Source organism: Meriones unguiculatus, chromosome 5, assembly GCF_030254825.1.
Source record: "Meriones unguiculatus strain TT.TT164.6M chromosome 5, Bangor_MerUng_6.1, whole genome shotgun sequence".
NCBI classification, from domain to species: domain Eukaryota; kingdom Metazoa; phylum Chordata; class Mammalia; order Rodentia; family Muridae; genus Meriones; species Meriones unguiculatus.
The window spans coordinates 28,380,265-28,405,466 of record NC_083353.1 but is presented as its reverse complement, the minus strand read 5'-3'; the positions used below and the strand labels follow the sequence as shown (position 1 = coordinate 28,405,466).

At 41.5% G+C, this 25,202-nt stretch overlaps 1 protein-coding gene across 3 annotated transcripts; it reads left to right on the top strand.

Moving 5' to 3' along the window:
- The first annotated feature begins 12,552 nt into the window (after nucleotides 1-12,552).
- On the top strand, nucleotides 12,553-24,264 carry Rfesd (Rieske Fe-S domain containing). 3 transcript variants are annotated; one of them, XM_060383580.1, is made up of 5 exons: nucleotides 12,688-13,683; nucleotides 15,048-15,098; nucleotides 21,159-21,331; nucleotides 21,425-21,459; nucleotides 23,643-24,264. In XM_060383580.1, the coding sequence occupies exons 3-5, from the start codon at nucleotides 21,160-21,162 to the stop codon at nucleotides 23,904-23,906; spliced, it is 471 nt and encodes a 156-aa protein (XP_060239563.1). In that variant the 5' UTR covers nucleotides 12,688-13,683; nucleotides 15,048-15,098; nucleotide 21,159; the 3' UTR covers nucleotides 23,907-24,264. The 3 variants fall into 3 exon arrangements, with proteins under 3 accessions (XP_021482817.1, XP_060239563.1, XP_021482814.1); XM_021627142.2 differs by lacking the exons at nucleotides 12,688-13,683; nucleotides 15,048-15,098 and adding an exon at nucleotides 12,553-12,605; XM_021627139.2 differs by lacking the exon at nucleotides 15,048-15,098 and having other exon boundaries at nucleotides 12,689-13,131.
- Nucleotides 24,265-25,202: the final 938 nt, after the last annotated feature.

The window sequence follows — 25,202 nt, the reverse complement described above, 5'->3', positions numbered from 1 at the left end:
CAGCTCTTGGTTGCTATGCAAGAAGGTAAGAGAGAAAAAGAAAATAGCAACAAAACAGCCAGATTACATGGTCAAGAGGAAAAGGGGAAGACCCTGCCCTGGAAAGTTTAGGGTAGAGGGTTGCCAGCCATGTAAGGCAGGAGGTAGGGACTGAGGAATGCTGGGAGAACCTGGAGCTGCTTGTCCTGGTTCTGAAGCACACCATTCCAGCCTTTTGTTAATAAGTGAATTATGAGTGTATATTCTCTTCTGGCTACTTTCTGCTGACCCTGGGCACATAGTAAGGAGGTCAAAAGGCTAAAATGCTGGCCAAATCCAGGAAGAACAGGCTGTTTTGATGCTGTCCAGGGTCTGTAAGAACAACCATGGCTGGAAGGGAATGTGCAGGTCCAGCTTGATGGAAGTCTGAGATCAGACTGGAAAACTTGTGGTAGGTGCTTTGGCACAATGTGGATATAGGAAACATCTGTGTCTGGCAGGATACTGAAAAATATATATAGGCAGAAGACAAAGTTAAGTAGGTTATGGAGAAAAAAAATTTAGGTGTACATTTAAAACTTTTGGGAGAGCAAACAGAGGTAGAAGGTTTGCATCAAGGAGACTTGAACGTGGGAATCGCCATTTACCTGAGGGAACCTCCATTTACCCAATTACTGACAGTAATTTAAAAGGTTTTGCTTTGGATCTGTCATTTAAGGAAATTGAGGCTATTTGGCTACAGAAGTGTGTAAACTTAGAGGCTCCTAAAGCGTTCACTTTAAGTATAGGTTTCTACAGTTAAAATTCTCCAGAAGACATCCCAGAGGAGAATCTGGAGGAACAGACTAATGGACTACTCCCATTGGGAGGGTAGAAGTCAGTGACCTGTCAAGGCATCCCAAGAATAAGGTTTAACCCATTAGAAATGGTCCTACCTGATCCAACAGCTTGTCAGCTTTGGCCAGAGAACAAGGGCACAGCTTCCCGTAGGAGACACAGTTTACCTAGCGCTAGGATTGATTGTCATAGGCAAGCGTGAGGGAGAGAAACTGTGCACGTAGAGGGAAAAAAATCTCTCCCAAGGGAATGAGGAAGTCCTAAATGGAGATCGGCAAAAAGGGTCAACCCTAGCCAGTGAAGACTGTGGCTGGGGGGAGGGTGTCCCCTCCATCTCAAAAGATAGTAGGGAGTTGCCAGAAGCTGACTGGAAGGTTCCCCTACCAAGAGAGACATTTCATGGTGATAAAAAAGGTAAACTCACCAATCCAGTGGCTGGCCAATGAGGAGAACTCACCAATCCAGCCAGAAAGGGAAGTCCCAAAACCAGGGAAAGGGGAGGAATCCCACCTTCTGAGATAGGCAATAAGTACAGTACTTATCTGGAGCCCAGTTGACCTGAGAGGTGGATTTCTTGCAGCTTATAAGAATTATTTTTAAGTTTTATGAAGGAGATAAAACTTTAGACATTTTAGCACCACAATTGTAATCTGCATTGAAATATACATTATAGAAAAGGCAATAGACATACACATTTGTGTTAACAGCATAAGCATTCTTTAAGGTGAGCTCTGAACAGGCAGAAACCTTTCCTGAAGTAGAAGGGGCAAAAGCTCACTTGATCTTAACCATTAGTATACTTACACATTATGGAGATTTAAAATCTTGAGCTTGGAACCATGATGGTGGATGGTATAGTAGAATGTTTTTGCATTAGAGTTAGATTAATAAATCAGCGCTCTACTGATAAAGGTCAAAGCTCTGGACAGTCAATATAATAAGCATAGTAACAGAAGGAAATATTAAGCCTTTTTACATATTTAGTATATCTTAAATCACCTTAGACTTTTCAACCTTTATAACTTGCATTTACCAAGCTTAAAACATTTTTTAACCCTCAAACATGTATAATTTCTGTTTACCAACCTTAAACACTTTCTGAGATGTTCAAACGTGTATAACTTGGATTTGCCAACTTTAAGACACTTTCTCAGACCCTCAAACAATATTTTTTTTGAGGGGGGCCTTTGTATGTACCATGAGACATTAGTGAGACTGCAATGAACACTTATTGTCCTTTAGCTAAAGGGATGGTAAAAGGTTTCATTCAGGCCTGTTTCTTGAGTCTGGCAATAAGGCATATTGTGTCTAAGTAGGATAATAGCAGCTCTAGGACTCCGGCTTAAGGCTTGGTCTCCTGCACATGAAGAGAACTGAGAAGACCTCTGAGGTCTCTCAAGACAGAAGTTGGCAACCTGTCTGCAGAACCCCAGACCTGCAATGTTACCCTGGGCTGGGCGAGAGTGGTGGAGGTCGCTGAATCAAGGAGCCATTTATCCTCCTCCAAGCCAAGGAGCTGGAAGGCTGGAAGTGTCTATGGCTCTTGTGGCTCTTGTGCTGGTTAAGCCTCCATGGCTTGACACAGAGGACAAGCCTGCATGGAAGCATTTTGACTCCCAGAGGTCAGTCTGCCAGCGGGCAGCCATGGCTTGTAGAGGCAGCTGCGGGATCAGTGCCCCCTTTGACTGCATTTGAAATAGTCACCTGGCAGAATTGACTTTTGGCTATACCCCAGCGGGATGGGGCATTGCAAACCTCTTGTTTTCTGTGCGGGAATGCCAACAGCCTCAGAGCAGCAGCCAAGATCTGGATCATAGTTTTTGCTGTAGATGAGCCTGTCAGGAAAACTCCTTATTATTTTTACCAACTCCTGTATGGTGACTCAATGAACATCCTCAGCTGTTTATTAAAGATGGCAGTGAGACCATGTTTGTATCTGTAGGACTATAAATACGTTTTTGGACATCTATGAGATGACTATTAACTTGCATTTGTTAGCCATTAAATATTAGGACTTTAGGTTTAGTCCCTGTTAAGGTGGAGCCTTAAAAGTCATAAATATAGTCCATTAAAGTAAGAGTACAACAGTTTTTAGTATGATTTAGTATATAAAAAGTTCATAGCTTATAAGAGTCTAAGGTTATATTATACTATAGATTAACAATAATACCATTTTTATAAAACAAGACCAAGCATATTTAACCTTTTGATAGTAAAGATAAAGCACAATGACCAAGTTTTAACATAAATACCTCTAAAATTAATAGCTCTTAATTTAGAGTATTGGTAAAAACCTGTACGTAGTAACTGTGAGTTATGAGTTTTAAAACCAACAATATTGTAGAACAGTATAAAGCAATTTTAAAATTACATTTGAATTTATTATAGCAAACCAACTAGCCAGAAAGCCTAGTGGTGAATCCAGATAATAGGCAGCTCATGGCAGGAGAAACAGCACTTATTAACTTAGGAATTGATAAAGACATAGGCAGTTAGACGTACATTTTAAATTAGCTTAATTTGAATAGACATTTATAACTTTGTAATTTTAGCATTATTAATCCAGGGTTGAATTATATATATATAGTAAAACATAACTTTGAATTTTTATAAAAATCCATACCAATTTAAAATGAGGCTTGTTGCTGTGCTAGTCTAAAAGGAGATAAAATAAACAGATAATTATGATTAAAATTGTTTAGTTTTAGATTTTTTTTTGAGAGTATAAAAAGTAACCAGAGAGTATATTTTATGAGATAGCAGAGAGAAACAGACAAGACTCTTAGTGTTCCTGGATATTAAACATTTGAGTTTGGCAAATATAGGTGAAGAAGCCAGAACTTTTCCTAGCGCGGCAGGTCATGGGCTTAGTCTGGCTAGGCCCGAGAACTTTGGTGCCTGGTACCAGGGCTTTATCAGCAGTAAGGTCGAGTTCTCATAGAAGGAATCTCATCCATGGGAAAGGATAGGGGCAGATAGGCAGCTTTAGAATGGAGGTAGGAAGTGGCACAGTGGCTTTTTAGGGCCTATAAGAGACTGCAGTTTTGCAGCTCCAAAAACAGTTGGACAGAAACAAAGTAGTAAAAGCTTCGGGTAGTAAGAGAACCCACAGCATTTGTTTGTTTTATAACCAAGATGGCGGCCAATCATGTGACTTTCCTTAATTGCCCTAAGATGGCTGTGAAACCATGTGGAGGTGGCAGTGGAGCTATAGCTCCACCCTCCTTTTCCCAAAACCAACATTGCGGTTAGCCATGTGCATAAGGAGACCAGGTGGTTGCTGGTCAGATGGCTGTCCTGGCCCAGCTTAAAACTCTCTGCATGCATATGGCATGGACGTCTGTGCAACTGAAAACCCTTCTCTGCAAGCCAGCCTCTAGCATCAGGCATTTCTCAGGAAATTTAAAATCTCACTCATGGGACCTGAAGCAGCAGTGCAATTCAAAGCAATCTGTGTGTGCACAGAGTTCCCAGTATTTGTTACCTAGAAGCAGGCTGTGTCTGTCTGAAGCGGCGCTAGAGTGGTTTCCTCAAGCCAATTTTGGTGCAGTTATGTCCACTACGTCCCCAGTGCTTGGAGCACCAGTCGTGAGCAGGGGGACAGATGTGTGTGTAAAGCAGTTGAGAGAAAGTGAAGATTTTTAGGCATAGGTGGTTAGGGATAGATAGGCATTCATGGTCTGAAAGAGGTCCTGGCATGAACAGGAGAGAGCCCTTCCTGGCCAATGCACCAGTGTTGGAACAAATTAATGAATGATGAGGTGCACAGCAGATTTTATATGAAAGAGGTTTATTAGATGGAGACAAAGAGAGAGAGAGAGAGGAGAGAGCGAGACTCCATGGGGAGAAGAAAGGGGGGCTCCCAGACAGAGAAAGGGAGAGGGCAAGAGCCTAGAGAGCAAGAGAGCAAGAGAGGGATAACGTGGTCCTTTAAGGAGGAAGGTAACCATGCCTGCCGGGTATGGACATCTGGCCTGCGACACATGATTATATCATAGGTTGCTAGGCAACCCAGAAGAAGGTGCCTAAATACTAACAATCACCATCTGAGTGTGGATCAACTGTGACCAGATAAAATTAAGATGTCTGCTGAGTGCACGAGGTACATAAAATAGCGTCCCTAGTAAGAGTCTAACAGCGATAACCCTTTCCCACCCTGAAAATCCAGAGATCCGATGGCCAGATTGTTCACCAAAAACAATGAGCATCTAGACTGGAGTTTTGGTCTTGCTCACATTCAGCTTCCAGGAAGGTATGTGAAAGTAGAAGAAAGATAAAGCAAAACAAACAAAAACCAAACTAGGAACTAGAGCCTCCAAACACTTCTGGCATTTCTTTCCTCCAGCCAGGACAGAACAAAGAAGTATCCACTAAAGACAAGGGCAGAACAGCTTGTTTTCAAAGTTCTTGCTCTAAAACTGCCTAGCTGATTCATTAATTTATACTTAAAGAAGCTTTAAAAAACAAAAACAAAAGGCAACTGAATATAGTCTTGGTTCTGAACTGGATTTGGGGATGATAGGAAGTAATCCCTGTTAACTTTCTGCTTTATGATTGAAGCTGCTAACCTTGTTTTTAGGAAATGTGCACCAAACCATTAGGGCCTGATGGGCAACCTACCTGGAAAAGGCCCCAGCATAGAGGAAAGCTGAAGGATGAGCTGCATTAACCTCATTTCTTCTAATAGCAGCAAGTTACTCTAGCCACTGCTGTCTGAACATCCCGCATACTAAAAGACAGTCTTTTTTAATAGAGTCTTACCTTAGCTGTTCCTGCTCTCTAAGGCCTTTGTCTTTTTGGTCTCTTTCTTTGCTGAGACTCTAGACTGCAGGTATTCTGGGTGCTGCTCAAGGTCATGAAGCAGTAACTTACATCTACAGGCCCTTTACTGGAACTGCTTGGCTTTGCATACATTTGCTAAGCCAGGCTTGGTACTCAAGACTTGCTACAGATCTTGTGCATGAGGTAGCCATTCCATTGGACCTGAGGTGGTCACATGCATATGACTTGCTATTCTTACTGTTTTCAGCAGACACCTCCTGTTTTGCTTAGTTAAGCCTCCTGTTTTGCTTGGATATGTTTACTTGGAAAGTCCCTTGTGGTTTGCCTATATAAATGACTTACTCTGTAATAAAGATGGCACCTTGATCAGAGGGCTGTCTTGGTGTCCCTCCTTCGTGTTCTCTGTCTCTTTTAGCCCCTTGTGCAGGTGGTTGCTATTGGTGGACACCCATGTTTCTCCATCTCCTGTTAGGAGCTGTGCATTCATTGCTGAATGTCAGGTCATAAATTTCACCTGAAAGAAAATTCAGGAGAAACCAAGAAATGTTTCACCTCCTGAGACCTCCAGGTGTCCCTCATTTCTGGTGTGTGTGGCTGAGTGGCTGCTCTCTCTCCTTCAGGCTGTGTGTGTCTGCAAAAAGGGCACAGTAGGGCTTGTTCTTTCAAAAGGACTGCACTAAGACTATTTACATATGTATATTTCATTCCAGAGGCTATTACCATGACTCTTTAACTATACATTTAACCCATCCCAGTTGAGATGTTTATGATTAAGTAAAGCTTACATTGTTCTCTTTCCTTCTAGTCTCAGCTAGTACTTTCAGACAGAAAAGAAAGTTAATGGATATCTCAAAGAGCAACACAAGTAAAAAATAATTATATCTACAAGGAACTCTCAGTATCTAAAAGATAAAGTATAGTTAGCCTGAAGTATATTTTCAAAAGTAGAATTGAAAGAACCCGGTGGCAGCTTAGCTCTGAGGATGATGTCAGGGGCCAAAGGAGCCTTCTCATGAGTGGTGAGAGAGTATAATTCCTCCAGAAATGAAAGCTCAGAAATGTGTACAATATTCCTGCTAAAGAAAACCCATAACCAAATTGGCACTCAGCATTTTTCTTGGAATCCATAAATTTGTACTTCTTTGTCCCCTCTGTTTCCGTATGTAACAATATTGATCTCCAAGGTTATGATAGAGACATAGATGTTCTTCTTAGCATATCTCTTCTTTACATACTTGAGCAGAGATGGCTCTCCCTAAAAAATCTGAGCTCGCTAGCTTGACCCTTTGCCGATGTTTTAGAAGTTGGCTAGCAAATCTTTGCTAATGCTTAAAATTAATATTTTAACTTTGAACATAATGGAATTGAATATAATTATGACATATCAGGTCAGACTATGCCAAATTACAATAATAAACAATCACATAACTAATAATTTAAAAAAATCACACATTTTCAATGCCTGTGGTGGTCCTCCATTGTCAGCCTGATAAGATGGAGAAACACCTACAAGCTTGGTAAAGTACACCTACAGGAACGTCTCTGACAGTGAGTCCAGAAATCATGGAATGGGTGGATTTCTTGACATTGCAGGGAAATGATTGAGGAAAGAATGTTACTGGGGTTTGTATTTTATCATTACTCCTTACTGGATTCTGCTCCTCTCTGGTTCCCAGCTGCCAAGTAGTAAGGAGCAACCTCTGTCATGTAGGCTTATTGTCCACAGCCCTGTCTGTCATTTTTAACAAAGTCTCAATCACTCAATTTTGCCAAAGAAGACCTGGGAGCCAGATGGCTAGAGGGAAAGCCTGCTGGCTCAGAGAGGCAGAAAAATAAAACATCCAGCTGACCTTCCTCCTCAGCTGACATCCCCAAAAAGATGCTCTCATTCTCCACACCATCTCAAAAAACCCTCAAACTGAATGTTCCTCCCTTCCACTTCCTATGTCTCTCTCTCTCTATCTGTTCTTCTGACTTCTATTTTTTTTTCTATGTTCATTCTCTGTCAACTGATTGCTCGCTTCACTTCTTGACCTGTGATTGTCTTTATTTCTTCCTGTGTTGAATTAAATGTGTGTGCTAGGGCTGAGCCACACCACAATTAGAAACAGGTTTTTCCAGTAAACAACACAATCTTGGGGGTTCACAGTGTGATCAAATATGCTGCAACACTAGTGGACCTATAACCATCCACTGAACCCTCTGAAATCACGAGCTAAAAGAGATCCTTCCTTCCTCCCTCAGGTTGTTCTTTCGTGTATTTTGTTTCAACAGTGAAAAAAACTACCTAATTTGTTCCCTCAGTACAACAAAAGTTAATTTTTAGCCGAAGCCATATGTCTTTTGCAGTTGGATGGAAGTTGGTGAATTGCATGGGTTGGAAATGGAGAAGTATGAGATTTTTGTTACCCATAGTTACTTGGGGCCCACGTTGGTGGGGGTCCTCTATCTGTAGTGTGGTTCACTCTTGTGACAGGTGAAAATGTAACTGCCAAAGCTTCTAGTAAGCTCTTCTCTGTTAGTCTAGAAGCACACACTGTGTTCTTAACCCAAACCACATGATCAGCTAGAAAAGTAGGGCTATGAATTTATAAAATTCTGGGTGATCAGCACTCTTTTTCTCATGGCTTCTGGAAAAACTGTGACGTGTGATGAAGAGAAAGGGGTTTGAGTATTATAATAGATAAGATGCACTGAAAAACACTATGCTGGTTTCAAGAAGAATGGTCCTCATAAGTTCATATATTCGAATGCTTTGTCCCCACTTTGGAACTACTTGAGAAGGATTAGGAGTTGTGGCCTTGTTGGAGGTTTGTCACTGGCTTCAAAAGATATGACATTCCCAAGTGTTCTCTCTCTCTCTCCCTCCTATTCCCAGATCAAGATGTGAGCTCTCAACCTCAACCAAATGACAGTCACCATGCCTGTCATTTTCTGCTCGGGGCAGGCCTGGAACTCAGCCTCCAGAGGAAGAATGGGTGTTCCATTTCTCTCAGGAGCAGCTAGAGTGCTTTAGAGCAAGTCCCATGTGCTAGGCCAGGGTGTAGAAAAGGTTTTCCACAGCGTTACAGTTTAGCTCTTTTAGCATGAGATCACCAGTGGCAATGGAAGCTCTGGCATTTCAAAACCATGGTGATACCAAAGTGTTAGAGAGCTGGGTTAAACTGCTGTGCTATGTACAGCAAAGGTGGGGGGGGGAGTGCAGGAGAGGGAAGCCCATGCCTAGTTGGCTTGCAGCTGAGGCACAGGCCTGGTGAGTCCCAGGCTCAGCAGGCTGTAGGGTAAGGCCCTGTGAGATGTGGCTGGCGGGGCTGATTGCGGAATCTCAGGCAGTCTCATAGTGGAAGGCTGATTGTGTCACACAGCCAGTCACTAGCATGCATGTACCCCCAGCAGCCCATTTATTTGAAATCAGGAATTTATAAATCTTTGGGCAGTGGGAGAGATTTTGAGGGTGAACATGTTTGATAAGCCAGGGTCAGGCAGTCAGGGATACTTGATTTGCATGTAGTGATATAGTGCCTCATTTTCCATACAGGAGCGTGGTCCTATCACAAGAAAGAGAATGCAGTACTTAATTAGTCTAAGAACAAATAAAGGTCACTTATTAAGACTAAGATCCTTAGCAAGGTGAGTCATTTCTAGGGATACATAGTTAGCTGAAGCTTATCAGGAAAGGATCTGGCCCAAGGGTTGTATAACCCTCCTTACAAGACCTGGAGATCAGGGGAGACTTTTAGAACCCTGCTGAGAAAAGGGAGTCTGTCACCATAGACCAAGAACAAATAAATGGCTATCCAGAGATGTCAGACTTCAGAGACCCACATGCCTTTGCTCCATCATGAACTCTAACCCTCTGAAACTGTAAGCCAAGTTAAATGCTTTTTTTTTTTTTTTAATTATAATCTGCCTTGGTCTTAAGGTTTTACACAAAATAGAAAAGTAAGACAGAATACCTCATTTATTTTTCTTATTTGCATCACAAAAGCACCAGCATAAATATCTGTTTTGAGGATATAGGGAACCCAGATTGGTGAATATTCTTTAAACCTCTCTGTAGTGAAAACTAGTAGCATTCAGCCTTCACCAGCCCACAAAACTAATGAAGGCAGTGTTTAAATTCTCTAAGGGGAAGTGTGTGGTGCTGGAAAATCTGCTTAAAAGCAGCCTTTCACTCAATATGCAGGGCTCAAACACCCCAAATTTCAGAAGTGACACTCGAAACTGTCCCTGAGAGTCCAGAAAACAGTGGAAAAGGTGGTGTGCAATGACTTCCCAACCACCACTGGGTGTCACTAGAAGACTAAGGTTAGAAATAGAGTGTGTGTGTGAGAGAGAGAGAGAGAGAGAGAGAGAAAGAGGGGGGGGTAGGGAGAGAGAGGGAGAGAGAGAGAATAGAGGTAGGGAAAATGTAAATCATTTATAAGAAGAAAAGTAGAAGGTGCCCCAAGATGGTCCCAGGTACACTTAGAGGGAGCAGTGGGAGTTGTGAAATCTACTCAGCTGAAAAGACTTTTACATGGATTTAAGGGCTGTTGCTACTACCTAATGTATATGACAGTGCACACATGACTTTGTGTGTTCATGTGTGTGCACCTGGGAAGTAAGGATTTGTTCTTCTATCCATTACAGCTTTCCAAGCATTTAGTATTATCACAAGACCAACTACTACATTAATACTTTTGAAAAGATAAAAAGAAAAATTTATCTTCATGCTATGTATGTTGAGTTAGAAACAGATTGAAGGCCAATGGATCTAAAATATTTATCCCTTAAAAAAATGTCAGATTATGGGCTGAAGAGATGGCTCAGTGGTTAAGAGCACTCTGCTCTTCTAGAGGATCTGAGTTCAATTCTCAGCATCCACATGGCTGCTCACAACTGTCTATACCTATAGTCTCAGGGGATTAAATGTCCTCTTCTGGCTTCCTCAGGAAGCAGACACACAAATGGCACATTGACATACACGTAGATAAGATACTCATACACATAAAGTAGCTAAAAAAATTAAATGTCACATTAGAATAAGGAAAAAGAAAACTTTTCATTTCTAATTAAAATCCTTATCTAACCATTTGATGCCACAAGCTGGATACCGCTAATGTGTTCTATGAGTCAAGAAGATAATTTGGAACAAGCCTGGAGAGATGATGAACTTGCTAGGAGCTCTTGCAGAGGACTCAGGTTCAATTCCCAGCACACACAGCAGCTTACATATAGCCCCTCGTGATTCCAATTTCAGAGGCCCTAATGCCCTCTTTTGACCTCTGAGGGCCTCTATATGCATGTGGGGCACACTCAGGAACACATACAGACACATAAATTGAATATTAAAAAAATAAGGCAATAGATAATGCAAATACTATTTAATTCCAATTTTGTGACTTTATTAAATGATATATCAAAACTAGATAATTACCCTGTTTGGTAAGTGAACCAAATGGTCAGAAGGAATATTGTTCTATAAAATATTACTGGCCATCCTAAAACTATACAGTGAATATAATAGCATCAGGGAAACTAACAATGAGCTATTATCCTGGACTTCTCTGTCTTTACTTGTTGGGTCTCAGTTTTTATTTATAAGCCAAACATGGTGGCTCACACCTGTAGGTGTTATGATTTGAAAGATTTTGGAGGGTAATTTGAGAGACTCATTTGAGCTCACAAGTTTGAGACCAACCTACACCACATAGCAAAACTTTGCCTTGAAAGAAAAACTGCATGTAACACACCAGAATAAATGAAGAAGATTCCCTAGTTTCAGGTACCTCAGTCCTTTGGGACTCTAAAGGTCCCAATGGGACTAAAGGTCCCAATCACTGTTAGTATGTTGAGTACAGGTTATAATGCTCAATTTTAGGTTCACAGCAGAATCATTTTGGAAGTTAAAAATATATTGAATTCCTTCTAAGATTTTACTTCATTGATCTGGAGTACAGACTGAGCAAAAGACTTTTTTTTTTTTTTTTTTTTTTAAATTCCTAGGCACATCTAAAGCCTAGCCAAGGTTAGGAGCTATTGCATCAAAGTGTAATTAATTTTGCAAAATCTTTATTATTCTATGTGAGAGGGCACATGCATGCTATAGCATGCCTGTGTGAAGGAGGTCAGAGTAAGACTATGTGGCTAGAACTCTGGTGGACAGCTTTGCAAGTACCTTTATGCTATGAGCCATCTTGCTGGCCTTTTTTTTTTTTTTTTTTTTTAATGGGTCTCTGTGTTCAAGTGCTCCACCTCGGCCCCCACAGCTGCTGGCTCTTGCCTTCTGCCAGTTTATAGAGAACTTTTGTAAAGCTGTAACTTACTTAGCTTCCACATCTGGGCGTATGAGGAACTCTTATTGTGTTGTTTTTAATACAAATAAATACAAAAAGGGAAATAGGCAGTTAAATTTTTGAAAGTGGAAACCACTAATTTAAAAAAAACGTTTTAAAAGTGTACATACGTACCTGCTTATTTGCATCTCAAGCAATAATGTATTTGTGTTAAAGAGACCATATTATACATGGGAACCTATATGCTATGTCTTTCAATGTTTTTTCCAGCATGGAATTGGACCTTTGGGTGTGCAGTATATGGCTATAAAGTTTTCGTACGTCCCTGTTGTATTTTATCCAACCACTGCCTGAGCTGATGATCGCTCTAGGTATTATTTCGTTGCTATATACAGTCCTGTACGTGGATTACGTGCGTCACGAGGCTTCTGCCAATGGTTTTTACAAGGTACTTTCTTAGGCATGAGATTGCTGAATGGATTTGAAATCTGGATAAATTTAATGTCCAATTTGCAGACCAATAATTTAGAGGCCAATAATCGTCTTTAAAAAAAAATTATGTCACTGATGCTGGAAGGGCCAGAGTTAGAGACTCCGAGGCGTGGCGGGAACCAGTACTTCCGAGCACGTGACCTCGCCCCGCCCCTCGGAGACACGCCTCCGCCGGCGCGTGCGCAGAGACTCCGGGAGGCGGCTGGAGGGGCTGGGACGAGGACCCCAGCTTTGAAGGTTGGGTTCTCGCGGTGCGGGACGGGGTTCGGGACCGGGGGCGGAGCTTTCCGGCGCGCTGCTTCCGGCCAGACGCCGGGCCGGGCGTGGACTTCCGGCGGCGGCTGGCGGCGGCCGCGGCGGCCGCGGCGTCTGGTTCGGAGCGCGTGGTCCCTCGTGGACTGGCCTGTAGTGGCTCTTCCGGGAAGGGTCCTCGGCCGCAAGCGGGACCGGCCTGCGGCCTTTAAACGCGCGCTCCCGGCATGTGCACGTGAACCCTGAAGGCTGATCTTGTGAGGTCTCAGGCGCCCCAGATGTTCTCCGCCGGGAGGGCGGTTGGGGCGGCTGTAGTTGCCGCGCTCTGTCTCCAGCTTCAGGCCGGCTTGTTAGCCAACGCAGCTGGTGTTAGAGCTCCAGGGGCCGTAGGGATGGCAGCCAGCTGGAGTTGCCCGGAGTCGCTGTAAATGGTAGAGGCGCGTTTTAAAGCGGTTCTCGTGCCCACGCTCTATGATGAAGGCTTATTCAGCATTCCGGGATTCCCGTCCAGGTGACCCCTCCTGATAATCTTTAATACCAGACACTGGCAAGAATTTGCTCCGCTGCATGACTTAAGTTTAGCAAGTGTTCAGCTTTAAATATTTATGAACACTGTCTTGTATTTTAGCATTCCTGGATTTAAATTCAGAACCATCTTTCCTGATCATATGTATGCAACACCGATATAAAGATCTCTACACATTTTTGCTGAACAGTTTTTGTGGTTTTCAAGATGATTTTTTTTCAGGCCGCATGTTTTTTACAAATCGCTGGCTGCTAGTTAAACGAAAGTAAAAACAAGCAACATATTAGTTCATGAATCTTCAATTTTTTGTGAGTAATGAACATTTACATGTAAAGTGCCCAAGCAGTAATCACTCAATAAATGTAGCTGGTCTTAATGTATTCATTGTCATCCAAACTGATAGAAAATTGACTAACGAATTTCCCCTCCCTGAGCCTAAGAGCAAGGGCGTCACCCTTGAGATAAGCTTGGTAATGGGTGGTGCAAGTCCCCACTCTTAGTAAGAGCATCATAGTCATTGCTCAAGAGAAGCGACACGTGAGTACCTTTAGTTTCATGTCTTTTATCTCCAGTAAATGTACACTTGAATGAATTGTCTACATTAGCGAGGTGTCTAAAACTGACATCTGCTTAGCTAATATGTAGTTTTATGAAATTCTCACTTTAAGAAGCCTAATTTTAGGGATCTGCAAACAAAACCCCACTTTTTTTTTTTTTTTTTAAGGGAATGGTGGAACAGAACTAAAATTTAAGGAAATCTATTCCTCTATTAGGGTAGTTGACTAACTTTCTGCTTTCCTTTATTTAGTTAAAGGAATCTGTTATTTTAACTCTATTGTATACATGGTGACTGTGGTTAATAATATATTGGATTTTTGAAAAAGCTAAGTGCATGTAAACTGTTCTCATCACAATATGTTAATTATATATGGTAACTCACTTATTAACTAGCTAAATTTAGTCATTCCACAGTGTATGTGTGCTTCAGAATATCATGTTGTATGCTGTGAATACATAAATTTTATCTGCCAGTGTAAGAACACTATACTTAAAAAAGATTCTACATTATTAAATTAGAGGAAATATGTAGGCATATGTTGGCTTGCATGAATAGTTTATAAGATTAACAAAATATACAGTCTTAATGGTGAACACATGAACTCATTGTCTGAATGGATTGTGATATTCACAGTATTTAATTAAGAACAATATGAGTGTAAATTTTAAGTAATCATCACATACCAAAAGTAGTACCATTTATGACACATTAAGAAAATTATTATTTGAAAAGTAATACTTTCCTAAGCATATGCAAGGCTATAGTCCTAATTCTCTGAAATTGTTATCACTTAGAGCCCTTCCTGTTCCTTATCAGTCCCTTCAAAGTTCACTACAGTTTTTCTTGTTTGGAGGCAAACCTTGTAAATGTTCTGTGTTCAAACACTGAAATTTGTGTTTGGTTTTATTTGTTTGGTTGTCAGGAATGATTAACTTTTAGAGTTAGTCTACATGCATTAGATTTTGTTATTTTTTTGGTGTGTGTGTGTATCTAACTTCTTATCTAGTACTAAGTTTTGACAAAAGCTGTACAAAATTCTGTAATAGTTCATTCCTGTAATAGGAGGTAAATGCTTTGATACAAACCCCTGTTTTTCTTGAGTTTTCAACAAAGATTTAAAGTATTCAACTTGAATACTAAAAAGAATAACCTTAACTATAAGAAATAACATTTCTGAGAATATTTGTATTATCCTCTTGCTTTTCTCTGTAAGTTTATTCTATAAACGTATTCATGGGGCCCAGGGAGATGGCTCAGCCCTTAAGGGCACTTCGGCTCTTCCAGAGAATGTGAACTCAGCGTCCAGCATCCATATGGTCATTTAAACTGTCTGTAACTCCAGTTCTAGGGGATCTGATGCTGTCTTCCAGCTCCTGGGGCACCTGACATGCAGGTAGTGTGCAGACTACCTGCAGACAAAATACCAAGACTAATTAAATAATAATGAAATATTTTAAAAGCATGCATTCGTGAATGATCTGCTACGTGCTTTCGCATATGATTAAAAACTGAAAGCTTACTTTCACATTTTGTAAACGAGTTTATTTCTACTGCTATACAGCATTCCATGGAATGAATATACAAATTATTCATCCCGCAACTAATGATCTGTGTTGTTTCTTGTCGTTTGCTGGTGTGGTCATTCTTCTGACATTCTTCAAGTAGGATATTGGGTCATGAATGTTAGGCCTTACTGGGTGATGCCAAGAGGCACTGACACTAGCTTATGCCATCCTAGGGGTTACGCCATATTCTTGCCTATCTTCTCTAGCGTTTTTGCTAGTCTGCTGGGTGGAAATATTCTGGCTTGGGATTTGCTTTGCATTTTCTTTCATCTTCCCAATGAGGTTAAACATCTTCACATCTCTATTGCCCACTAGGACTTCCTCATCTGTGAACTGTTCATGTCTTCTGACCACTTTGCTTATTTGGCATTTACTTCTGTCCACAAGAGTTCTTCACACGTCCTGTGTCTTACTTTGTAGGGTGTGTGTGTTGCATATTAAAATTTCTTTCCTTTTACTTCAGCCTATTTCCCCATTCTCTACTTGTTTCTTTACTTTTTTATCGTTTGGTTTCCTTGTGTTCTTTCCATGAAATCTGATAAGACTGTAGTTCCAGCTCTGAGGGTGAATGTTCCCACTAGGAATTTGTTTTTTTGACCAAATCAAGCCAAAGCAGATGACCATAGATACAGGAAGTTGCAGCTTCTCATCAGCCACAAACACCCCCAAATTATGGTGATTTTTATTTTTATTTTTATTACCTTTTTATTTCTCCTAAGACAGAGTCTTATTAAACAGCCCTGGCTGGTCTGGAACTCACTATGTAGACCAGACTAGCCTTGAACTCAAAGAGATGTGCTTGCCTCAGCCTCCTGAGTGCTGGGATTAAAGATGTGTGCCACCACACCTGGCCCCTTGCTTTTTTTGTTACAATTATTTTTGCTTATTTTATTGTGGAATAATTCTGTAAAAGAGCATATATCATAGTTTTTCAAATAACAGTTGTGTTAGTTTGGGTTTTATTGTTGTGAAGAGACACCATGACCATAGATAGCAGCTCTTTTACGGGAGAAAATATTGGAGGCAGGATGATGACATGTACTTCAGAGGTGAGTTCATTATCACCATGGTGGGAAACATGGCAGCATGCAGTCAGATTATATGAGACCGCAAAGCTGTCTCCACAGTGACACATGTCATCCAAGAAGGCCACACGTAATAATACCACTCCCCATGGGCCAAGCATTCAAATACTAAGTCTGGGAGCCATTCCTGTTAGAACCACAACAGTCAAATGCCAAATTAAGTACCCACCCCCAACCCACATGGTAGGGACAGAACTCCAGCATTTGTTGGTCAGCATTTGCAGCCCATCTAGGGTAACTAGAGCAAGGGTTGACTGCAAATTCCAGAGTAGTTCCTAAGCTTAACTTGTGTAAAGTTTATACATGGTGTGAAAGCTCTCAGTTCTGAGAACCCTATCAGTACAGACATTCTCCTTTCATTCATGCATGTTCTAGACCCCAGGCTTGTGGTGCACTCAGACTTCCACCTGGCTTAGTTGCGCCCATTGTTAGTCAGTAAATTCCCTTTTCTTTTAATGTTATTATTTTTGTTTGTTTTTTGCTTTTTGTGTTTTGAGACAGGGTTTCTCTGTGTTGCCTACGTTATCCTGTACTTGCTTTGTAGACCAGGCTGGCCTTGAACTCACAGAGATCCACCTGCCTCTGCCTCCCTGAGTGCTAGGACTACAGCTGTGGGCCACCACGCCTGGCTGTAAATTCCCTTTTCTAAAGCTCCCTTCTAATAAACCGCCTAGAGATTTTATTTCTAAGTAAATGTTTTCTGTTTTTGTACGCTTGCTTTTAAATGAGTCATAGTTTTTCCCTCCTGACATTGTAAGGTTGATGGGTTGGAGTCATATAATCTAGGTCCAAGTCCTCCATTAAACAAATTGGATGTGTGAGGAACTTACCCGCAAAATGTAGCCTCAGGCTGAAAGGCTCCAGGAGGGTAGCTTCCTGTTTGGTCAAGAAAAGGTGTTTTTAACTCCTTGTGAAGGTGGCAGCATCAGTGTTTAGAAGGTAGGTTGTGAGGGTCATCTTCGTACAACTGGAGTATTGACGTTAACGTGTGATTCACGGTTTTTCAGTTTTACACAACTGTACGTTTTTAACACTAGGAGCATTTCACAGTATACTTTTTGCTGTGTTTAATAGCAGTGGAGTTTCTACTGATAATGTGGGACATCATTTTCATTCACTTCATTTCCTTTTCCATATTTAATTCTTTATCCTGTGTAAGGCAAAGTTGTAAACCTTATACTGTGATAAAAAATTCATACAATTATAATATTGCTGAGGTGAAACTGAAAGGTGCTAAGGCGCTGGACTGGCGGTTTACGGGCTCTGGCCGCACTGGACTGGCGGTTTATGGCTCTGGCCGCACTGGACTGGCGGTTTATGGCTCTGGCCGCACTGGACTGGCGGTTTATGGCTCTGGCCGCACTGGACTGGCGGTTTACGGGCACTGGCCGCTCTGGACTGGCGGTTTACGGGCACTGGCCGCACTGGCCGCACTGGCCGCACTGGCTGCTCTGGACTGGCGGTTTACGGGCACTGGCCGCACTGGCTGCTCTGGACTGGCGGTTTACGGGCTCTGGCCGCACTGGACTGGCGGTTTACGGGCTCTGGCCGCACTGGACTGGCGGTTTATGGGCACTGGCCGCACTGGCCGCTCTGGACTGGCGGTTTACGGGCACTGGCCGCTCTGGACTGGCGGTTTACGGGCTCTGGCCTCTCTGGACTGGCGGTTTACGGGCTCTGGCCGCACTGGACTGGCGGTTTACGGGCTCTGGCCTCTCTGGACTGGCGGTTTAATAGCTCTGGCCACACTGAACTGGCGGTTTAATGGCTCTGGCCGCACTGGACTGGCGGTTTAATGGCTCTGGCCTCTCTGGACTGGCGGTTTAATGGCTCTGGCCGCACTGGACTGGCGGTTTACGGGCACTGGCCGCTCTGGACTGGCGGTTTACGGGCACTGGCCGCTCTCACAGAGGGACCAGGCTTGACTTCCACGCCCACCTGATGTGTACAGGCCTCTCTAACTCCACATCCAGGGGATCGGACGCTGACTTCTGGCCTCCTCAAGCCCCAGTCAGGCATGAACATGTGGTGCACAGACATACACATAAAATAAAAACCAAAAAAAAAAAAAAAAAAAGGATATTATTTAAAACCTAGGATTGCTAAATCTTTAGAATTATTTTATTTTGATTTGGAAGGCTATGTCCGATGTAAACATCTATTGAGGGCTTTTAAGATGATCAAATAAGTATTTGGTTATTGAAAACGTACACATAGCATTTGGTGCTAGAGATATAGCTTAGTTGTTAGAGTGCTTTCCATGTATGCACAAGCCCTGGATTTGATCCCAAGCACTGCATTAACCTGGTGTGGTATCTAAGGCCTGTAATATTAGGGAAATGGAGGCAGGAAGATCAGGGTGCAAGGCAGCCTAAGACACATGAGACTGGCTCAAAACCAAGCATGTCTTGTAAACATCTGGCTGTGTCGCTTTGCATCTTGAAGAACATCTGCGGAGTGGCACATGTTATAAATTGTTATTCTTGAGGGTAAGTCAGACCTGTAGCCCTTGAGACTGTCTCTGTGGATAATATTGAATAATTTCTTAGTCCTGATTTTTTCTTTATCCTTTTTTGGTTTTGTATTTTGTTTTTCAAGACGGTTTCTCTGTGTAACCTTGGCTGTCTTAGATTCTCTTTGTAGACTATGCTTGCCTCGAACTCACAAGAATCTGCCTGTCTCTGGCCTTCCTGAGTTCTGGGATTAAAGGCGTGCACCACTGTGCCAGATTTGTTTACCTTTTAATGTCTACCTTTGGCACACAGAATGAAATGCCAGACAAAATTTAGAAGTATAGGCTAAAAAGGGGCTTGTAGTGGTTATACCTTTCACTTAGATAATAACCAATATTTGGTTATTTAATTTAAAAAAAGTAAGTTTATAGGAAGGAAGCAGGATAGTCTGAGCATTTTGCTAACAACCAGTTTTAGAACAATTTAGTTTCCTGGGAAGCCCCAGTTTTTTTCATGTATCATTTAGTGATTTTACTTCATTGACTGCCTTTAGTTTTCTCTGGTTATTACCTACCTGCAATTTGAGGCAGGTGATAAAGTAGATTATCATCATTTGATTAGCAGTTATTAGGTGTGGTCTCGCCTCTCTGTACTGGTCTTGCCCCTTGTGCTGTCTTCTACTGTCCTGTAAATGGGACTTGCTCTAGGGATTGGTTGTTTCTCCCTCCCACATCAGAAACACTGTAGCCAGCTCGCTCTGGCTGTGGTGCCTCACTGTAGCAGCTTTCTATTGTGTTTTCATACTTGTTCTGTTAGCACCCATTTTCCAGAGAAAGTGGGAACATGTAAAACTTCCTTGCTGGTGACTTCTCAGTGCTCTTAGAACAGCTGTCCTTGCCTCTGTCACCACTAGTGTGATACAACCAGCTCTTACCTCTAACCAAGAGATGGCCAATCTTGCTCATTATCCTCCACTTTATGTTTGGTTAGTCAGATTAAACAAGCCTTTTCTCTCCGTAAGGCTGTCACTCTGTCTTTTGCATGGATTTCTCTTCTGCCAGTGCTTCGCATATCTGGCTCCTTTTAGGGGAGGGGCTTCAACTTGATTAGCTCAGTTACTCTACAGTTCTTTGCAAAATTTCCTCACCCTGTCAACCAATGTAATTTCATCATGATTTACTTTAATGTCATCCGTATTTATATATCCATTCTCTATCAATCATACTATGTAGAACACAGTCCTGGAGATAGCAGAAAGCTTGCATGTCCTAACTCCCAAAGTGACAATCACATAGTCATTGATCAGAAAACCTCTCTAAAATGATGTCTATAACAAGGAGAAAGCTCTGCAGGAGAATGTGGAAAGAGCTCTTTTGTAATTCTGTGGTGGCCTTTGAAGATTACCTGCAGCCATTCCTTGAGCATCTTCTCTGCCAGTGTTGTGAACAGCTGTGATTACATGTTACCGTGGCACTGTGACCTCTGTCATCTGTTGTAAGCTTTCATTTTCTCACCTAATAAAGGAATTGAAGTAGATCTGCTGCAAGGTAACAAGCAGTCCAGGCACCTACCAGCCCCTGTACCTTAATATCTGTCAGGGGTGAGCTTACTTTGTGAGGTCACAGTCGGCTCCTAAAGTCTCAACACTGCTGTCGTTTTAGTTCTGCTCACATGGAGTCAACAGACTGTGATTATAGTCTTAAAGTGTGTGGAAGCTACCGAGTCACTTTCCAATTAAAAAGACTGAATATTTGTTCTAAGAAAAAAAAATGCATAGTCTACAATTCTCTTGTATAAGTTATCCAAAGGGAAAAATCGTCTTAGTGTCTTTTTATAAAAATGGAATAATCTATTCAGCCCTCTCTCCTCTTGCACAGAGTAGTTATCTAGTTGGATGGACAAAAGTTGGCCATGTGTTCATGCACTTCAAGTGAGCCAGTGCAGCAGGGCATCCAAGAACCTATGGGACTCCTTCAGCAGACAAAAACAGTGCAGAGAACAACTGGATGTTCTTTAATAGTGACTGTGATAGGGAATGAAAGTGCAGTGACGCTTTAGGCTCTTGAGGCTTAGGCATCTGCTCCAAAAGTTCCTTCTGAAGTATTGAAAGTAACCAGCGTCTTCCCTGATAGTGGGAAGTCTTCCTTGGTTTAGCAGATGTTGGATCCCTAAATCAAGGTAAAGATGAGCATAATCTAGTGCTTATAAATGTTTTATTCTATACACCTATAGAAAAATGCATTCATTAGTTCCAAGAAATCCAGACTACAGAGAAACACACAGTTTTTCTCCTTCGTTTTCCTCCTCACATCCTTTCCTGACTTGTCTTCTTTCTCTCCTCACTAAATAGCATGGACCTTCAAATCTCTGAACAAGATGATGAAAAGAAGTACACTTCTGTCTGTGTTGGCAGAGAAGATGACATTAGAAAGTCAGAAAGAATGACAGCTGTTGTCCATGACAGAGAAGTGGTCATTTTCTACCATAAAGGGGAATATCATGCTATGGACATTCGCTGCTACCGTAAGATTTATTTTCATTTATGGAATTTGTATTTGTTCCTCATTAAACTATAAAAATTCAGTTTCATGAATAGATATATCAATTCCTTTTCAGATTCTGGAGGACCCTTACACTTGGGAGAAATTGAGGTATGTAAAATTAAATTTACTCTAAGCAAACTCAGATGTTTCCTATATTCTTATTTTATTATATATTCCTTATTCGAAGATTAATAATTTATATTCAATTCTACTTTAGTGCTTTGAAGATGATTGCCTCTGTTCTTACCTAGTCATATCGTAAAATGCAAAGAAAACCATTTTGCAGATAAATGATAACTATGAATATCTTTTGGCCTAACAAGTATGCTGAGATAATCTACCCCATGCATATAATTGCACAGATGTTTGACTATGTACAGGAAAAGTATATTATACTATCATTACAATGGAAAACTTGAGACCACCTCATTAAGTACATTATAACATAGTCATGTTGGGGAATATTATGCACTCATTAAATTAATGAAGCAAGCCTATGTGTGCAGGTATGGAGAGATGTTCACAATGCATTTGAGTATTAAGAGCAAATGGAGTAGTTCCAATGAGTCTAATGCATTCACTTTTTATTTATATATTGTATGCTTTGAATTTTATGAGTATATATTTTCAATATAATAAAAAGTTTTCAAAGTATTTTAGAGAAACTACATTTTAAAATCTTATCTGAAGAATTTGGGGAAATTGTCTTTGCCTTCTTAGTTATCTAATTTCTGTCTTCTATTTGTTTGTGGGTTTTGTTATGTTTTGTTTTGTCTAAGAAAAGAACAAGCCTGAGTTTCACTCTCTATGCACTTGCTATTTGCCTGGTAACTATATCTGTTCTTGTTCCTTATGTTACAGGGCATGTATTTAAGTTATAAAAATGTGACTCTTTGCTGATACCTCTGTGGGAACCCAAATTAACATTCCTCTGATTCTGGTGCACTGGGCTGTAAGCATATGTTGAGAATGCTATAGAATTGTCTCCAGTGTTTTAGCCTATAAAGAATTTACTTCTCAACATGTGAGCTACAATCTAGCGCTCTTGACATGTTGGAGCCTCTCAGACATGCAAAACCCATGGTTGGCAATACTTCACTAAGGCAATTTAAAACTTGGGATCAGCTTGGAGACCAGCCTGGTCTGCAGAGGAAAGTTCAGGACAGCCAGGGCTCCATGGAGAAACCCTGTCTCAAAAATTTTCTTAAAGGTTGGGACCACAAATCGCTTATTCATTAGCCTTGAACTCATACATAGGTCTTACAATTCTCCTAGAAGATAGTGAAAGTTTCTCTGGAAGCACCAGAAGCCCTGTCCCTTTTCTGTCAAGGAAGTGACATTAATAGAGATAAGGCACTGTGATCTTCGTCTGCTGGAGCTCCCGCTCAGTGTGTTCTAACCTGATACAGAAAGGACTTGATTGTCCGCAGATTAGGTTTCTCTTTGTGCTGAATAACTTGTAAGTGGGGGAAGGGTGGAGCGCCACCTTTGTTTGTTTGTGTTGTGCGTTTATTCATTTGTCTGGACGATCCCTGTGAGCAAAGAGGATCACTCTGCAGAGGCCGCTCTGGTCTTCATCAGGCTCCACGGATTGAAAACCCAGATGAGGCTTAGAGGCCAGTGCCTTCACCTGCTCAGTTGTTTCACTGGCAGACTCATCCTTGTTCCTGACTCAGTCCAGGCTGGCCTCAAGTTCAAGGTCCTTCTGCCTCATCTCCTCAGTACTGGGATGACAGGCAAATGCCTGCTCCTGGAGCTGTTTTTTGTTTTTTTTTTTTAATTTTTTATTAATTACAATTTATTCACATTGTATCCCCCCTGTAGCTCCTTCCTCCCCTCCCAATCCCATCCTCTCTCCTCCTTCTCCACCCATGTCCCTCCCCCAGTCCATTGATAGAGGGGAGGTCCTCCTCCCCTTCCTTCTGATCCTAGTCTGTCAGATCTCATCAAGGGTGGCTGCATTGTCTTCTTCTATGGCCTGGTAATGCTGCTCTCCCCTCAGGGGGAGGTGATCAAAGAGCAGGCCAATCAGTTCATGTCAGAGATGGTCCCTGTTCCCATTACCATGGAACCCACTTGGACACTGAACTGCCATGGGCTACATCTGTGCAGGGGTTCTAGGTTATCTCCATGCATGGTCCTTGGTTGGAGTATCAGTCTCAGAAAAGACCCCTGTGCTCAGATGAAGCTGTTCTTTAACCCAGCTCTCCTGCATTGGATTCTTAACTAACTCAGATTTGTCATAACACTTGAAATGTCAAGAGTATTAATCTGTTATTTTTCTCCTCCAGGATTTCAATGGACAGTCATGCATAGTTTGCCCCTGGCATAAATACAAAATCACTTTGGCAACAGGAGAAGGATTATATCAGTCTATAAACCCTAAAGACCCATCAGCAAAACCCAAGTGGTGTTCCAAAGGCGTAAAGCAAAGGATTCATACCGTGACGGTGGATAATGGCAATATTTATGTCACACTTTCTAAGGAACCTTTTAAATGTGACTCTGATTTTTATGCCACTGGAGAATTCAAAGTGATTCAAAGTTCTTCCTGATAAAAAAAATATATGGCAGCAACAACAACAACAAAAATGTGTATGTTTGAAAAGATTTTTCGGTCTTTTTTTTTTTTTTTTTCAGTTTCAAAGATGAATTTTTTCCAACATATATACAAATATCTTCAAAAATCACAGATTTTGTCAGGGGCTGGAGAGAAGGGCTAGTGCCTAAGAGCTCTTGCTATTCTTTGAGAAGACCTGAGTTTGGTTCTTAGCACTCACAAGTGGCTCATAGTCACCTGTGACCTGTGATTCCGACTCCCAAGAGATCTGATACCCTCATCTGGCCTCTCTGCGCACCTGCACACTCAAGTCATTTACACATAAATGAAAATAAAAGCAGATGTTTCTTACAGTCTTGGATTTGGGAGGTTTAAAAGCACATTTACTTTGGTATGATTTCAGGGGCCTGATGATGTTGGTAGAGTACTTTCCATCTGTCTCAGGACTGATTGGAATCTGTACATTATAGGCTTGAGATAATCAGCTTAAGAAGGATGGAGATAGCCTAGAGTAAACACAGTCATAACAGATAAAACAGAAAACAGGAAAAATTTAGATGGAAAATAGATCCCCCTTAAATACAGCAGGTTTTATTTTGGAAAGTTTTCATATGGTCAAAGTTAACAGCAGAATGAATCTTATCGCTTGCTTCACTAGTTCCGAGCATTCTTTTCATATTGCTATGTCCACAGATTGCCTACCTCCTCTAATTATGGTTTTTATAGGTTTAAAGGTAAAATTTAAATACACTGAGATTCTCAGTGTATTTAGATACTTTTGCTTACAAATGGTTAACATGTGTTACTTGTTAAAATTGCCTCCAAAAAATGAGGGCAATGTATATTTTGAACATAAAAAAAAACTTAAAGCTAGGTGGTATACACCTCTGATTCCAGCATTCTGAGGCAGAGGCAGAAGAATCTTTGTGAGTTTGAGGCCAACCTGGTCTACATAGCCCCAGGCAGCCAACACTGCATAGTGAGACTCTATCCAGGGGGCTGCGGGTGCTAGATGTCAAAACCAAATGTCTCTTTTTTTTTTGGGGGGGGGCGGGTTTTTTGTAGCCCTGTCTGTCCTGGAATTAACTGTATACCAGGCTGTCCTCGAACTCACAGAGATTTACCTGCCTCTGCCTCTGCCTACCGAGTGCTGGGATCAAAGGTGTATACCACCACTGCCCATCTTTGACTTGTCTCTTGTCAGGGGTGATTTTTGAAGTAAAAAGGCCACACACTGTAGCCAAGACAGATGTAAAGCCTCCTATTTAATGGGCCAAAGTACTTTCAAATA